The sequence below is a fragment of the Sesamum indicum genome, linkage group LG4 (genome assembly GCF_000512975.1).
Source record: "Sesamum indicum cultivar Zhongzhi No. 13 linkage group LG4, S_indicum_v1.0, whole genome shotgun sequence".
NCBI classification, from domain to species: Eukaryota; Viridiplantae; Streptophyta; class Magnoliopsida; order Lamiales; family Pedaliaceae; genus Sesamum; species Sesamum indicum.
In genome coordinates, this window is record NC_026148.1 from 15,401,062 (window position 1) to 15,419,410 (window position 18,349).

Genomic DNA, 18,349 nt, shown 5'->3' on the forward strand with positions numbered 1-18,349 from the left:
AAATGGAGAAGATAAAAATAATTAATTAATTTAAATTTTTTAAGAATAAATATTAGATCGTAAATATGGAGGACGCGAAAATAATGTTCTTGACAAATAATAAAATATATTTTGCAAAAATCTACGAACATATAAAATATTTTAAAATAAATTTAGCCAAACACCCTCTTAACTTTATTTTCAAAGATTAGACGGGTGAAAGTAATTATATGTGTACAAATTTTATCTAATTCAGTTAGTTAAGTTCATGCCGAATAACAACAAGATTGGGAGTTCGAACTCTATAAATATGTGGATATTAATAATTAAAAATTATTATGTAATGATAACTTATTCACTAGTAAAATAATTATTATTATTATTTGTTTTTACCTTAAAACATTTTATTTTAAACCTCTAACTTTTCAAGAAAAGAAAAAAAAAAAAACAGTGTTTTTAAAATTAAAAGGGGGAAAATTCAATCATTACTTGGGTAAAGTAATTTTAAACTTTTTAATCCCTTTTGTAGGGTCTACATGAATTGTAAAAGGATCAAATTATGATTGTCCACCACTTTATTTATTTAAAAATGTGAAATTACCCTAAACTCCCTACCAAAATTTATTATTTACACTTTTTTATTAAAATTTAAACAAAAATATTAATATTAGACAAAAAGTTAAATAATTTTTTAGTTTTGCTCTCATTTAATATTAATTTTATAATTACAAGGGGAAAAAAATATAATGTTGTTAACCTATATATATAATCGCATATATCCCATTATAAGCAGAGAAATATACTTGCGAACGTTGAGTGAACGAGCAAAATTAAAATTTTATATAGTTATTTTTTTATTAATGTCAGCATTTTTTATCTAAACTCTAATAAATGAAAACTAAGTGTAAATGGAGAATTTTCAAAAGGGATGTAACTGTAATTTTAAAATTTTTTTGAAAAAAATTATAATTTCGCATTTTAAAGTAACTCTAGCGGTAATTAACCCTTATAAATATTAACAAAGTTTTATTTAAGTTGTCATAATTATAATTTTCAAAAAAATTCAAATAATATACCGTTACCAATTAATTAAGGCAACATTCCAAAGAAAAAAGAGGTAAGTTGAATTAAATCTCTAATTTATATCACAATCTAAAATCTAATATAAATCAAAAGAGAATTCTCCAAAAAATCTAAATAAATTTTGTACTGTAATTGAGAATATGCAAATTATAATAAAGAAAATTAATAATTTTATATATGTAAAATTGTTAATTGTTTTTCTTGATATGGTAAAATATGAAAAATATGATACTAAAAATCATATTCACTTTGTAAAATTTATCAATTATATATATAAATACTCCTATTTATTTTACTAATAATGGTAAATAATGACGCATCTTGTTAAATTAATAATTTTTCAATTTAATCAATATATTAATAACGATAAATAAATTAAAATAATTTATATAAAGTGATATAAATACTCAAACATCTGATGAAACATCAAGTTATAATATGGAATTTATTCATAAAAGCTCAACTTTAATTTTTTTTTTTAAATCTCAACCTTAAACTTATTTGATAAATATAAATTTTATTAAATAAATGATAATACATCAGTATAATACAACGTAACCTTAAACTTATTTCCTAAATTATGATATGATTGGTGTATATATATACACATACATCTTTGTCTTTACATGATTAGAAAGAAAAATCTCAAAAAAATTGAAACTTTTCAACCTTTTGGAGTGTAGCATAAAAACTAGCCAAAATTGAGAGCGCAAGAACTCCTTTGGCAGCTTGGAATGTGAATGCTCGCAGATTTTCGATACTCACTCAGATCTCTGATTAACTTTTTGCCTGCAATTTCACTCAACTTTGTAGAATTCCCACTCGAATTCCGTGCTAAGAAATCAGTCCCTCACATGGAAGATTTCTGTGACGGTAAACTCGCACTTTCCATGTGATAATACTACCCCCCACACCCCGTACCCCATCCTACCCCCCCACCAGTGTCAAAGCTGCTGCTTACTGAGTGAGACCGACATAGCCAAGAAACGAGAGAATAAGGTGACCCATTTCGGCATTTATTGACTCTACGGTTTGTTCTGTTGCAGAGATTTCAGGGGGAGAGTGAATAGATCAATCGGGCTCGTGGAAAATCGACCCCGTCCCGTACCCCATCCTACCCCCCCACCAGTGTCAAAGCTGCTGCTTACTGAGTGAGACCGACATAGCCAAGAAACGAGAGAATAAGGTGACCCATTTCGGCATTTATTGACTCTACGGTTTGTTCTGTTGCAGAGATTTCAGGGGGAGAGTGAATAGATCAATCGGGCTCGTGGAAAATCGAGGACCCGGATAAGTAGAGGTGGGAAAAGGGAGATCTTGGAGTTGGGTTTTTTAGATATCAGTTCCGACGATGAAGGCGAAAGGGGCGGCGGCGGAAGTTGTCCTAAACCCGGGTCCTGTAGTTTCTTTTGATCACAAGAGGTATGGCGATTGACTTGGTGCTTACGTTGCTTGGCATTTCTCCACGTGTCCGTCATTTTCGTTTTCTTGGACTGGATTGGAGTGAATTTTTACTTGGGTTCTTGCATTGCTTTCTTTTTGATCTGTCACTCAATAGCTAACCTTGTCGCCATTTTAAAGGAAGAGTTTTGTGTTCATAGATTTTGTGATGATTTCGGGTTCTTACTTTGGTTCTACTGCAGTCCGGACTTTTTATTGTAAATTGATGTTGTATCCTGTATTGTATTTATAGTGATACGTGTGAGCCATGTGTATAAACATGATGTGGAACTCATATATGTTACGTTTGTGAATGAGGTGCAAGAGACGTGACACCAATTTGCAATCAAAGATCCGAACTGATTCTACTGACTGTTGTAAAGAAATCATGTTCCATTTGAGATAAAATTGCTCTTTCTTGAGAGAGAGAGAGAGAGTCAAATGAATTTATGAGTTATGGCCGATGATAGGGGTTTGAGATATAAATTAGTATGCACTGTGTGAAGTAATTAGCCAATCCTGGTGCTTTTAGTTTTACCTATTTTAAGGACATAATTTGAACATGTTCATAACGCCCACTTAAATGCTTCCAAGAGGCAAACTTGGTCAACTGGTTGTAAATTAAAACGATAAAGGCGATTTTGTTTTCCTGATCTAGAAAAAGTTTGAGATGAAATGTCAAATTAGATGTCCTGATGAAGGCCTTTAGAGACTGATCCGAGGTGTGTACAATAACAAAAAGTACAACAAATTTTAAAATAGGGGTGCACAAAGAAATTTAAGTAACATGTGTGTGATATTATAACTGCCACTTCGATATGATAAAGACTGAAAATAAGAGACACTTTCTTTGATGAGATTCTTTTTGAGTTCCTATTTTGTCTTGAAGGAAATTGGGTTGAAGGAAAATGAATGCAGCTATATCTGATAGATGTTTTTCTGTACGTATGCGGGCTTTTCCCCAACAATTTTAATATTCCTCTATTGTCTTTAAAATAAGGAAGCATGAAGGAAAGTCTGGAGACTTTTCACTGGAACTCAAACAATAGTTACTTGAGTTATATAATTGATTTTGAAACTTGCATGAGCAGGGACGCGTATGGGTTTGCAGTGAGACCTCAACACTTACAAAGATACCGAGAATATGCAAATATCTACAAGGTATACCAGTCCTCCTCTCCATGTATTCTTCTTCAACTCATTATTTTTTTTAATTTTCTTACAAACCAAAAGATTATCAAACTGAAAACTGCTTTTCCTTTGCACTAATTAATAATGTACATTTACTGTTGTGATGTGCTTTTAGGAAGAAGAGGAGGAGAGGTCAGACAGGTGGAAGGACTTTCTGGAAAGACAATGTGAGTCTGCTCAATTGGCTGCTACTGGGTTATCTGAAAAAATTAATGCCATAAAGTCGAATGTTGAGTCGACCAATGTAACAGCTGATGATAGTTCCAAGAATGATACTGAAGCTGATGATACAAATGGAGACAGTTTGAGCGAAGAGAATAAAGAGGTACCATCTGCAGCAGAAACTAAGGTTCATTGTGCACAAATATGGACGGATATCAGACCATCTCTTCATGCCATAGAGGATATGATGAGTTCCCGTGTGAAGAAAAAGGACAATTTGATTAAAAATGAGCTGAAGAAGCAACTTTCTTCCATTGAAGAGGCTAGACCTGGAAAAGGAGCATCTGAAGACGACTCTGAGGAAGAGTTCTATGATCTGGAGAGATCAGAATCAGACCCCATTCAAGATATCGTTGGAACTGATGGTATTCCTTCTTTGGACACAGAGGCCGCTGGTCATGAATCTCTACCTCCTTGGAAGGAAGAACTTGAATGTCTTGTTCAAGGCGGTGTCCCGATGGCCCTAAGGGGGGAGGTAGGTTATACATAATTGGGTGATCTCCTCCCTGCTTTCTCTTGTACAAGTTCTATTTACTCTGCCACTTGAAATTACAGCTCTGGCAAGCCTTTGTTGGTGTTAGAGCACGGCGAGTGGAAAAATACTATCAGAATTTGCTTGCTCCAGATGCCAACATAGAAAGTAAAAGCACTGAACTGGAGGACAAGAATCACGAATTAAATGTAGATTCTGTGGGAATCTCTGAAAAATGGAAAGGCCAGATTGAGAAGGTTATTCATTCTTCTTTACCTATGAAGTCATTTTACTACTTAGAAATTACCACTCTATAGGTCCATATCACTACCATCAGAAATGCAACTTCATCACTTCCATAATGCAGGATTTACCTCGAACTTTTCCTGGTCATCCAGCTCTCGATGAGGATGGTAGAAATGCTTTGAGGCGTTTACTTACAGCTTATGCCCGGCATAATCCTTCTGTTGGCTATTGCCAGGTATTTCCATTTTATTGAGATTTTCATCGCCCGACAGTTATGAGTGGAAATTGTTGTAATATTGGTTGCCATCACATTTTACTGTTAGCCACTTCGAAATCCTCCTCTTGATTGCCCTCATAGTGCTTTGTAGTTTAATTCCTATAATAACCATCTATCACAATCCTGCTGCTTTTATATGTATCTTCACTCCAATGTTTGCATTTTCTATTTCTTTCTTCTTCTTATTTCTCCCCAAATTTGTCCTCCATTGTTCCCTTGCTGCAGCATTGTTGGTGGACTAGGTCCTAGGTCAACACAAGAGGTCAGAGACCATTATCTATTCATTTAGGACTTTTCAGTACGGGTGGTTTGGTGGTGAATTTGTCTTCTTTTTCTTCTTAAAATATTGAAAACATGCACGTACAATCTATGTTGATGACTGAGACTGCTTGGACAATTCCAAGTTGTCTGCATTTGTTTTATCCCTTTTAGAGATAAGCCTTTGATAAGTGCTTGGATTTCCAAAACCATGCTGTTATCCTCACAAATCTGTCATCCTATTGCCCTGCTTATTCTATTTCTGATCCATGCAGGCCATGAACTTCTTTGCTGGCTTGTTATTGCTGCTGATGCCAGAGGAAAATGCTTTTTGGTGGGTTGGAATCTTGGTTCAATATTTTTGCAATGGTATTCTAGATCCATAGTTGTTGACTATTTAAAATTTTTTGGCATGTAAAATGCTGATCCCACTTGGTGGGGTTTCCACTTCCTGTAGAATGCATGCAGTTATTCACTTGCTCAAGATATCTTTGGGTTAGACTAGACAGAATCTAAGAAGTTGCTTGACTTTCAGGACTTTAATGGGTATTCTAGATGACTATTTTGATGGCTATTATTCAGAAGAAATGATAGAATCTCAGGTACTACTTGGATTTTGCTTGCCAGCTGTTCCTTTGTATCGATAAGAACTAAGTTCGCCAATTTACTATGTCTTTCCAAATCAAAAGCATGATTAAATGGCATAATATCATTATGGTTTCTTGTGGTTACTATCTTGGCAGGTTGACCAACTTGTTCTTGAGGAGTTGGTGCGTGAAAAATTTCCCAAATTGGGTCTGTTCCTTTTGATTGCTTTTCTGTTACCATTTCTTTCCTGATGAGATTCCTGGCCAATCATTTCTCTGCTCCTAATAACTTTGTGTATGTCTCAGTAAACCATCTGGATTACCTGGGAGTGCAGGTGGCCTGGGCGACTGGGCCATGGTTCCTCACAATATTTATGAATATGCTACCATGGGAAAGTGGTCAGTTTCTTTGCCTCAATCTTGCAAATACTTAACTGAAATATCATTTTAAATAGATACCATTGGCTGTTAAGACTGTAATAATTTTTTGGTTGGCCATCTCAAAACTCTTAGCATTCCGATTCTCCTTATAAGCTATTCCTTTTAACTAATAACTCGTAAGACTGATAAGCTTAATCTCCCTTCAGTTCTTAGAGTCTGGGACGTGCTTCTCTTTGAAGGAAATCGTGTAATGCTTTTCCGGACTGCACTTGCTTTAATGGAATTATATGGTAATGCATTGTGATATTCTTAATTTGTTTATTGGCATTTAATCAAAATATGTAGACCTCTCTTGCGGGCTTTGTGCATACTGGAATGGCTCCTTTACAGGAAGAAACTCATCTTTGTTTAGTTTCGTGCAGGACCTGCATTGGTGACAACCAAGGATGCCGGAGATGCAGTCACCCTGCTTCAATCACTAGCTGGCTCCACTTTTGATAGCAGCCAACTTGTCTTGACAGCTTGCATGGGTTACCAAAATGTTCAGGAAACACGATTACAAGAACTAAGAAATAAACATCGACCAGCTGTCAAAGCGGCATTGGAAGAAAGATCAAAAGGAGTTAGAGTTTGGAAGGATCCCCATGGTCTAGCTTCTAAGTTGTATAGTTTCAAAAAGGATCCAGGTTCAATGATGATAGGAAATGATAAAGCAGAACAAGTGGAGACACAGATGAATGGTGATGCGTCACATTTGGATTCTTCATCTGCTGATGTGGGTGATTTATATATGAGCTTGAATGGTAATGGCGAGATAGATTCTGCTAAAGATCTTGAAGAGCAGGTAGCTATTTGATTCTTCCAACATGTCATACAAACTAGATTTGGTTCTTATCCCCTTCCACGATCCAATTTCTCAATAAGTTTCTCTTACCTGACCCTTGTATCAGAAGAGTATGCTGGATTTGATGACCTGATTCCTTAGCACATGATCACTATCAATTGATCATCCTTTATTACCATGACCAGCCTAACTAGCTGTCTGATTTTTATATATTTTTGTCACTGAAGACAGACGTAGAATTTAGTCTTGGATAGGTAGTAGGTACTGAGGCATCATACAAAATGATATTTATTCTTTCTATAAATAGTGCTTTTCCAAAGCTATTGACTATATTTTATTATTTTCATTTCATAATAAAAATGTCCAAATAAATAGCAATACTTGAGCACATACATTTAATGCAATATGACTGGTATATTAGATGTGGAGTATTTTGATGGTCTTTCGTGGTATGCCTCTTTCTGCATTTAGTTGTCTTTAATATTTTCTTTTTTGATTAATTTGTTCTCAGTTTTTTGTCTGTGAGTACACATTAATAATAAGTGTAGAAGGTATTTGAGTGTAGAAATTTTTAGTCTTTTTGCATTCAGAGGGCATGCCTAGCTTGCTTTGTTAGCTTTGAATGATCTTGTATTTATCTGAAAAGTATGATCTTTTATTTATCTGAAAAGTAAGGTAATAGTTTTATCCAATGCTTTTAATTTGATTGCACACAGGTGGTGTGGCTTAAAGTTGAGTTGTGCAAGGTGCTTGAGGACAAAAGATCTGCTGAGCTGAGGTGAAGACATTGATAGATTATTGTTTTTTAAATGCTCTCTTGAAAGCTATCAATTCTTTATTTATAACCCAGCTCCTCTTGGGATAAATAACTGTTACTTCTAAATCACTTAAATCACACATTGCTGTTTGGGTTGTCCATTTTCCTAAACTACTACCTTAGCTGTTGTGTGAGCAAGATGATAAACTCCCAATTTCTCTAAAACATATTTCTGTAACTTCGTAGTCTTCCCTTGTGTGATATCTCCTCAGAGTAAAGCATATTGAATATTGATGTATGTTGCTTTATGCAACTGGCACCAAAGCTGAAGTCGGAAACTGGTTTTGTGAAGAACTTCAGAATGTGTGGATTTGTTTTTAATTTACCCCTGGATGGTTCTGAAAGAATAAATTTGAGGTTTTTGAGTGTTTGTAGAATGTGATTGGTGTTTGTTATTGTTTTTTGGAGATGGTTGAACAGTATAAAAATTGGACAAAAAATACGCACAATATTGTTGTATGAGGAGACAAATGTTACTGGCAAATCGTGCCTTGGTAGTGGCATTTTATAATCTTTAATGTATATAAAATATCAAAAGAGGGGGTAGAGGGGTTTTGCTTTGATTTTGGTCATTTTCAATAGTAGAAACTTTGGGTTGGTTTTAGACCACCCAATATTTCAGAAGGGCTGAAATAACTCCAAAAACATCAGGTGTTTTCTAAGCTTGACCAAGAATTTCTTCTATGTTAAATTCGCCCCGCTTGATTTCAACTCCAAGATTCTGTTTTCCCTCAGTTCCACACACATGCTTTTGTATTATCCTTTACAATATTCATAGATGTAATGTGAGAAATAATTAAAAATTTCAAAAGTTAAACATAGAAGGGGTCTAACAACTCAGTGTCTTCTGAGAATTAGAAAATAAGGATCATTCTGCAACCAATATTACTTGTATTATTTCAGTTCTATCTTCTGATAATCATAATTAGTATAGGTTTTTGCTTTCAAAGTTCATATACAATCTACATGTTATTCCAAATGAATTGTGCTTCTTGTGTTCAAATGTACTTTCTTTTGGTTTGTATTTTTCTGGATCCTGTATGTCATACACCAACTGATGCATAAAAGCTGATTTCTTTTTTACAGAGCAGAAGAGCTTGAAACAGCACTGATGGAGATGGTTAAGCAGGATAATCGGCGACAATTGAGTGCAAGGGTATTCTAAGAAGCTTGATGTGCTCACCTTTTGGATTTTTATATCTCTATTCTTTTGCTTATTGTTTGGCTACATATGAATGTCGACACTACTGCATGCTAGCTATTCATGATTTTCCCCCTTACAAATTTAAAATTACACTGTTATTTGCCGTCCCTTATGATCTCCAAGTCAAAATCAACTCCTTTCCAGTAGTCAATCTGGTGAAACTTGATGACATCTCCATAACTCTTATAAATTTTCCAAAATGCCCTCTCATATTTTAATGATGCTACATATTTTTAATGAGGCTACCAAAAATTATTACAATTACCCCTGTAAGATAATGAAATAACTTCCACTTTCCTATAATGATTATCCTGGTTTTACCAACCCCAATCTTACAAAAATTCATAACCACCAATCTGTAGCTAAATTCCAACTATCCTCATAATTTACAAGCAAAGTAATTGGCATCAATAAAAATTCCCAGCTACACAAAATGGGGATAGTAACTTATGTCATGGCATTTAATTATTTAAATAATGTTTTGTCAAATTAGAAACCATGAACCACAAGATGCAACATCTAAAGGTTCACTAGACTTAATAATATGTAGAAGTTAAAGTCAGTGTATACTGTATAGATAAATATTCTTTTCTCATGTTCAAAGTCTTTTCTTGAAATATTCCAATCTACAATTGGTATATAATTGAATCTGAAGAATGTTTTGTCTTTCTCATGTCTTAGCAATAGTCTTGATCAGTTTGTCTTAGGTTTGCACACTTTTTGTGCCCATCACATTTTCTGTTAGTTTCATAAGAAATCAATTTATTATGAACTCAATATATTCTTATTGCAAAAGGATAAAAAGTAAAAACACATTGAAGATTTGTATAGCATATACCTCCTTTCACATTATACAAACATTATAGTTATTCTCTGTAACTACTAAACCTTAGTAAAGGTGAATTTCTTGTTCCATAAATCTTTTTGGTTTTGATCAGATTCTGACAGTCAGAGGCGGGCTTTTATAAGTTTGAAACTAAAAGGGGAGGTTTGCATTATGGGGTCCCATAGCAACATAAGACAGTGTAATTAACCTTTAATTTACTTATTTTATTTTGAAGGATAGATTCTCGCACTCTGTGTCTCTCACTCATCCACTCACTCCAACCTTGTGATCTTATATTTCTGGTATGCTTTAGCTGAAGCCTTAACTGTACAATTCTATTAACTTTAAACATGATGGAGGGTGTAACATTTGATGGTTGTATACTTTCTCTAGCCAATGCTTGGACTGTGATGTCTTTGATTGTGTGTTGTAAAATTGAATGCACTTCATTATACAACTGTCTAGGATCTAGTGGAGTTACGTCATCTGGATCCATTTTTTCTTCTAAAAATTTTGTACCTGCTGCAGCCTGGGTATTGCTTTTATTTGAATATTCCTTTACATTATCTAACCTGATGGCTGAGCATCTGTTTTCTGACTTACAGGTTGAGCAGTTAGAGCGAGAGATCACTGAGATTAGGCAAGCCCTTGCTGATAAGCAGGAACAAGAGAATGCCATGCTTCAGGTAAGACTTCTGGTGTAAGATTCGATGACGATTTCATCATTAGCTGTCCTTCTCGTTTTCTTTGACATGGGAATCGCATCTTTGGTGTCTTTTACAGATTCTAATGAGGGTAGAACAAGAACAAAAGGTCACGGAGGATGCTCGCATATTTGCCGAGCAAGATGCTGCTGCCCAGAGATATGCTGCTCAAGTGCTTCAGGTTTCTTTTTCTTTTTATTTGTAGTAGGCTAGTAGCTATATCAGTCTTGTTTTCTACATTAGCGTCTATGCAAGCAATCTCGAATAGACACCACTTTACGCATCTCTTACTTTTGCGTATAGCAGTTTAGCATCTTGATCTGGACCTTTAAACTGCATCACAGTATCTCTAGATGCAAATACCATGGTTGCTCAACAACCTAATGTTTGTTTTTCAAGCTGGTCACTTATTGCTCATTCATGACACCTTCCTTTCCATTTTATCAGCTTTTTGAAACACCTTGATCCCTCATGATGGTTATATTGTAGCCCTTTAATGTTACAGTTACCCCCCCCCCCCCTTGAAAGAAAAGCTGAAAAAAAGAATTCGGAATGTATTCTCAGATATTGATGCTCTAATTTGTCCATTGCCTTTCCTTTCAAATTTTTTCCTATTCTTGATCTCATTGAGTTATTGCTGCACTGTTGCTACTATGCATGCAGGAGAAGTACGAAGAAGCAGTTGCTGCCCTGGCTGAGATGGAAAAGAGGGCTGTTATGGCAGAATCCATGCTGGAGGCTACCTTGCAGTACCAATCAGGACAAAACAAACCGATGCCTTCTCCTCGGTAATCCACTTCTTTTAAGTGTATTATTTGAACTCATTAGATCGCATTTTACATGTTTTGCATCCATATTATTATGGTTTTCCTCCATTGGAATTACTTGTTCTTTATGCAAATATTTACCTCCAGCTTTTGATAAATGTTCCACCCTCTTACTTCCCATTATTGCTATATCCATGTTCTTTGCAGATCTGTGCAGCAAAGTAATCAAGATGCTTCACAAGACATGCCAACAAGAAAGATCAGTTTGCTTTCTAGACCATTTGGATTAGGATGGCGCGACAGAAACAAGGTTAGAACAACTAACGAGTTGAATATTGTTTCTGTGCTTATCAGGTGCTTGTTGACGATTCGTATTATATTAGTGAAGATTGAATTTGCTTAAATTTTATTTCTCTTGAAAACCCAACTAAAAGAACTTCCATTATTAAGACTAGTAATTTGTGGCATACCCTATGTGTGCGCAAATTCTGTAAACTATTTAAAACAAAACATTTATAAAATATTTGTTATTTAATAAAGTATATACAAAATAATAAGTTAATGTTAAATTTACAAAAAAACAGTGACAAAAAAATGCATGAAAACTAAAAAAGAAAAAAGAAATAACTATCAAAAGTGATAAGTTAGATGGACAAATAAAAATATTAAATTAAATATTAAAAAAAAGACGAAAAAAAGAGACACCAAAAGGTGCTCTCCCTTAATATATAGAATAGATTAACAAGCAGAAGTGCATGAAAAACTAAATCTCATAAACATCAAAGCTAAATCAAATTAAAAAATAACTATTATTCAAGCCACGATGTTCTGCAAATGTCACACTCTACACATACAATTTCGGGTTTCCGGGAGTCTTGTTCGAATAAGGTTATATGGATGTAATTTAACATCCCATTGAATAATATTAGCGCAATATTGATTTTTGTTCATGATTTATCTTTCAAACATGCTATATTGACCCAGAAAATGGTGTACAACTGAACAAGACGTTCAGTGAAGAATAATCTCTGGGGAACTATTTTCTATCCAAAAGCCAACCCGTGAAACTTAGTAGCGTACGTGCCAAAAAAGTCGAGAAGATTTCATTTTTCAATTTTCAGAAGTACTCCCCATTTTTTGTTTGTAGATCCAAATCTAATAGCAAAGTGGAAAAACTACTTGCTGAATGCTAATCTAGAAAACTTGTGTTATACACATAAACCTTTGTATGCTTGTAAATGTCTGACACTGAGCACAATTATTTACCACATGAAGTTTCTCTGCGTGGCATAAGCTAATTCTATGTCTTTGGTGATTGCCGATGTGCTTTCTGCTATTGTTCTATAATGCATTGCAGCATTTTCACATTCCATAGTAAACAATTATGTTTCGATGAGTGTTCCAAGTAGTTGCTACTGCTCCAGTATAGGGATGATAAGCAGCATTTACATTGCTGTCTTTTATTATTTCTTTTATGTTTCTGGTATATGACGCATGTGAGGCATGTTCCACTGCATATGTTGCTCTCCTGATAATTCATAAAAAAATTGACTAACAGGGGAAGCCCACCAGCACCGAGGAGCCAAATGATGGGAAATCATCGAACGAGGGACAGAATTTAATCCCCAAGCAGGAGGAAACCAACGGCCATCAGGTAGCCGAGACGGCATAAGAGAAGCAACAGGGCTGCCTGCATTATTTCTGGAGTTATAGAGAGTTTTGTTTGGTATTATAGTTCATCAAATAGAACTGGTAATGGTTATTGTTTGTTTGTTCATTCATTTACAAAGATCAAAGAATTTATTATAAGGAACATGGGTTTTAGGTATACCCAAATTGTAAAGTCTTTGTCACAGTTCTTGTACTACATATTCTTTATAAGGTATAAGCAACTGCTGTTGAACAGAAATTATTACCGTCTCGGAAAAAATATTTAGAAAATGTTTCTTTTCAAAATGATAAGTAAAATGCATGTGCAAGACTTGCAGGTACTCAGAAGCAGTTTGATCTTTATAGCCATTTATATTACCATATATAATTATAAATACAAGAGAGCCCTCATATCCAATGAAACCTTAAGGAACACATCAAGAAAACCCAACAAAGTGGGAAGAATAATGTAAAAACACAGGAAAGAAATAAAAGCAAAGAATAGGAAATAATATAGACAGAAAATGAAAATCTTCAAAAATTTAACATCTTGTGGATGGGATTCAATCTTTTCTTCTTTCTGGCAACTAAAGTACGACGACACAGACAGCTCTAGCTGGACCTCTCGACCCCATTCTGCAGGCAGCAAATGCCGATGACAAATCTCATGACCGAAAAGCTCACTAAATTCAACCATCCTTTCCTCAATGTGGCACTTAAGGAGGATTTTGTACAATCTTATCACGGCTTCGCCTTCCAGAAATCCTTATGTATTTGTCTGACAACATTTCTGTCAGCGCAGCTACCGCTGTTCCCTTCGTGTTCTTGGAGTCGAGGTGCCGGAACTTGGTCTTTGCATATCAGGGTCGTATTTCTGGGAAGCAAGATAAGTTAGGGCCGTTACCACGTCTGCCATGAGAGGCCGCATGTTGGGTTGCTCCTGAACGCACATTGCAGCAACAGCAAGAGCTTGGTATAAGCCCCTAGCTGGGTACTGACCTTGCAGCATGGGATCAGCCATCTGCGAGAACTTCCGGCGGTCTTTAAACAACGGACGAGCCTACAAGGTAGGAGACAATCAGATAATCAATTTGTCTGTTAAATGTTTTCTTCTCCAATTCTTGCTCTAATTTAGTTTTTAGAAATTTATATCAGAATTCATCATAGAATGCAAATATTCAATAAATAATGCCATTTTTCATTCGAGATGCTCCATTCTCTTCGCATGGTATATGTGTCATGCTTGATTTTAGGGACAATCGCATTTACACCACCTCAACTAATTTCAAATTAGAGAAACCACCGCTACTGTTTGAATATTTGCACAAACACTTCGCATCACTGATATTTGAAACATAGTATGAAAGATACAGCAAACAAAGATGTAACATGTAACACAAAAAGTAGAGGAATCTCTTACCCATCCAACAAGATTATGTTCGCCAGCTGCTCTTGAGTCGTCAATAGCTTTTCTGCCGGTGATAATTTCCAGAAGGACAACTCCGAAACTGTAAACATCGGATTTCAACGTAAGCTGTCCTGTCATAGCATATTCCGGCGCACAATATCCATAGGTGCCCATTACTCTAGTAGACACATGTGTCTTATCGCCAACGGGTCCCAGTTTGGCCAATCCAAAATCAGAAAGCTTAGGATGATAGCCTTCTTCTAATAAAATGTTGGAACACTTCAAATCTCGATATATAACGGGTGGATTCGCTTTCTCGTGCAAATACTCCAACCCCTTTGCTGCGCCAGCAGCTATTTTCATTCTTGAGTTCCAGTCAAGTCGCTTTTTATCAGGTGGAAGGTCTGGAGAGTGCAAGAATAGATCAAGCAGGAGTTTAAGCAATTACAAGAGTATTTGGGTAAGCTTATCAGCTCTTTAAAACAACTAAATAATTGGACATCATTGATAATCAGTGTCAAAATAAAACATGTGCAAGCGAGTTAGTGACAGATGTTACATTGCTTTCTTCTATAACAGAAATTAGCAATAGTGCAATTTAAGTATATCAAATTTAAGGTTGCTATAATAACCGTACCATGTAAATGGTCTTCCAATGATCCTAACGGCATGTATTCGTACACCAAAAGCCTCTGATCTCCATCAGCACAGTATCCAATCAAGTTTACTAAGTTCGGGTGATGAAGTAGACTCAACATCAACACTTCGACAAGAAATTCCCTGTTCCCTTGCAGACCATTGCGATCAAGTTGCTTTATAGCCACAATCTACACAAAATAGCATGGCAAAAGTTAAGTTTTTTACATGCTCCAACTGAAACCATTGATATAGAGTTCAACAGATAAAAAGAGCAACTACACATACTCAGACTATACAGATGTTACTGTAGAGAGAAGCTCCCACCTCAGCACATATAGCACTATTGCCACCACTAATTCAAGTCTAGAAGGTGAAAGAAACAAATAATTTCTCATTTCCTCGTAGTTTAAATTTCAAAGTAAAAAAAGCATCAACTATATGAGCTTATTTTGATGAATAAAATAAAGTTATATTAACCAAACGTCGGTGATACTACCATCAAGAGATTTTCGAAAGTTTATTTATTTTCCCTTCTTGCAATTAGATACACCAGGGTCCATCTTTTACAAAGATATTCGAGCACCTAAAGTGGCGTCTGGAGTGAGAATGACAACTAGTTGCTCTCGACAAAAACAAACAGTTCAAGCTCGTCTGATTCCTTCAAGCAGCAACGATCAATGCCATTTAGGTTTCATAATAATGGTACAATAACAAACCTGATTAGTGCTCTCTAGCCGTCCCTTATAGACTCTTCCAAATCCACCTTCACCCAAAAGACAATCTGCCCTGAAATTCTTGGTAGCCGTAGCCAATTCCAGAAATGTAAATGTGTTTGTGGCAATATAACCGGATCCTCCGTCTTTACAAGCTTCTTTCTTTAGATCAAATAACGGATTTACGTTTACCTTTTCTGCCATGAGGAAATCAAACAACTCAACATCGGCAACCATATATTCACCACAGAAGCAAGACACATAACTAGTAGCAGGGGCTTAATACCTAGTAATTTCTTTGTGAATCAAAGCTGCCTTTAAGAATATGTATAGACTTCATCTTCAACTCAGTTATTCAACTTGGCAGTAAGGAGGGAAGCCAAGATTCAGAGATATACAAGCAATATAATGTAAGACGAGAGCATAAATCTCTTACAACTGAAGCTACTAAAATAACACCAAGTCAAAATCCACTGACTTAGACACGACCTTATTAGTATTATTTGCAAGTGTAAAGGACCTATAACACTTCAAAAGGCTACGGAAGCAAAATGAGGATTTATGAGGAGAATTAATCATCACCTAACAAGATGTCTTCTATAACAGGTAATAATGGAAGAACAACAAAGACACCTGGAAATCTTATTATTGTTCTCCAGACAGCTTCATTAAGCTAGTTGGAGAAGATTTACAATTAAACAGCTTATAACAATATCTAAGCACCGACAGACTTTGCCACTGAAAGATGAAAATTCTAAGGAAAATTGCTTTGTCCGTAGGACTACTACCAGCAGAATGACTAAAAGCACATTATACAATTTCTGCTCATTAGAGCTACTGTCCAAACGAAGGAATGAAAGTGCTTTGATTGTAATAAAAATGAAGCAAGAAAGGCATAAAAATTTAAATAAAATCTCTCCTGTTCCAATTTCATATGTGATTTCTTGCTCTCAGAGGCAGCATAAAGCTCCGATCAAAGTCATAGAGATAAGAACAATATACATATGCACACACACTCAAATGCTAACAATATCATCTGCACAAGTAAATTGCAAACTAAAAGATGCATAATCCATAAAGATTCAACCTTTGCCAAGAACTACAACTTACATAAAACCCCTCCAAATAATATCAACTGAACTAAGAAACTTTATAGATTATTTTCCATAAAAATATTTCTATGAAATTCAGCTGAATCAAGACATGAAAATGCAGACACAGTGACAACACTACAATAGAAAAGTCCAAAATTTTCAAAACAGAGGCGGGGTGTCAGCAGAACAAAAACCACATAAAATTTGCATTCACATATTCATTTCATGAGTACCTATACTTGACGGGATCCGATCATCGAACTTCTTGCGCTGTTCCTTCTTTGCTCTCTTCTTGGATTTTCCAGAGCAAAGGAACCAGCCCATTTCTGTATTCCCCTTTATTTTCACTTTCACAGTTAGTGACCCTCTCCGAGTGAGGGAGAGGAAAAGAGGGCTCCAAGAGAAGGCAAAACAGAGGAGACTGAGAGAGAGACGTTAAATTCAGACAGGTTGCTCTTTTGGTATATACCGTTTCGCTCCGGGTTGATTTTTGCACTAATGGTCCCTCCATTTTAGTTTATTCTTTCACCACCTATAAACTCCACTCTAATTGACATTTGATACAAGTCAAAAGTGTTTTTGGGTAAATTACAATCACCCCTGAACTTTCAGATAATTACAAACACCAATTTATTGTTTTAAAAATTGTAAATACCCCCTAATTTCGACGTCATTCAATAACAGGCCATTTCATTAAGTCATATTTCCATCCAATTTTTATAATGATTTGACCAAAATGTTATTTTGAATTATAAATTATAATTTTATATATTTTTTAAAAAAATTTAAATACTTTTACGGACTATTATCTCATGGATTATTTATTTTATACCCTCATTCTTTTTACATTTTTTCAACTACTTTTTTTTTTTAAAAAAAAAAAGATCAGCAAGGATAAAATAGAAATATCCATTTCATCGTCTAGAGACTATATAATTATTTTTTATTTGAAAAATATATTCATAATTTTTTAAATAATAAAAAAATATTCGTAATTTTGTCAAACTCCAAGAGAGATAATTGTAATTTATCCTTTTTTTTATAAATAATAAAAGTGAACATTTATTACTTAGGCATGACTCATTTGTTATTTTTATTAATCAATTTATTTTGATTGGTGTATCTAAAATTAAAAACAATAAATTCAAATGATTTTTGTTTTCATCTTTTTTTTTAAACAACAAAACTTATTGTTTACCTCGAAAATTTAGTCTTCGTCTTGTTAGATGAAGACTAAGAGGGTCTCAATTTGAAAAGAATTGTGGGGTAGAACTGAAAAATAAGCCAAAATATTCGATACTTGATTGAAATTGATCGATAAAAAGTCGTTCAAGCTCGATTTACTAAACTTGAACATAATATTTTATTCGATAATCTTTCAAACTCGATTCGAATAGTTCATATATATGTATATATATATATATATTTAAAAATATATCAAAGTATTCGAGTCGATTTGTGTTTGATCAAATCAAAACTCGTTTGAACTTGATTCAATCAATAATCAAATCAAGTTCAAACACAATTTTTGAAGCTCGATAATAAAT

At 34.8% G+C, this 18,349-nt stretch overlaps 2 protein-coding genes across 3 annotated transcripts; one reads left to right on the forward strand and one right to left on the reverse strand.

Annotated features, from left to right (window-relative positions):
• Positions 1,713–13,207, forward strand: LOC105161124 (ecotropic viral integration site 5 protein homolog). The gene is made up of 19 exons (XM_011078715.2): positions 1,713–1,935; positions 2,296–2,484; positions 3,594–3,663; positions 3,809–4,390; positions 4,471–4,644; positions 4,755–4,868; positions 5,444–5,502; positions 5,704–5,770; positions 5,912–5,963; positions 6,062–6,154; positions 6,343–6,426; positions 6,559–6,980; positions 7,697–7,758; positions 8,884–8,953; positions 10,433–10,513; positions 10,611–10,712; positions 11,195–11,319; positions 11,506–11,608; positions 12,857–13,207. Exons 2-19 carry the CDS (start codon positions 2,414–2,416, stop codon positions 12,968–12,970), a joined length of 2,445 nt encoding a protein of 814 aa, XP_011077017.1. The 5' UTR covers positions 1,713–1,935; positions 2,296–2,413; the 3' UTR covers positions 12,971–13,207.
• On the reverse strand, positions 13,440–17,233 carry LOC105161125 (probable serine/threonine-protein kinase PBL7). Of its 2 annotated transcripts, XM_020693225.1 has the most exons (6): positions 17,036–17,174; positions 15,995–16,067; positions 15,712–15,905; positions 14,994–15,183; positions 14,369–14,760; positions 13,440–14,008 (listed from the first exon to the last, which is right to left on the reverse strand). In XM_020693225.1, exons 4-6 carry the CDS (start codon positions 15,112–15,114, stop codon positions 13,751–13,753), a joined length of 771 nt encoding a protein of 256 aa, XP_020548884.1. In that variant the 5' UTR covers positions 15,115–15,183; positions 15,712–15,905; positions 15,995–16,067; positions 17,036–17,174; the 3' UTR covers positions 13,440–13,750. The 2 variants fall into 2 exon arrangements, with proteins under 2 accessions (XP_020548884.1, XP_011077018.1); XM_011078716.2 differs by lacking the exon at positions 15,995–16,067 and having other exon boundaries at positions 17,036–17,233.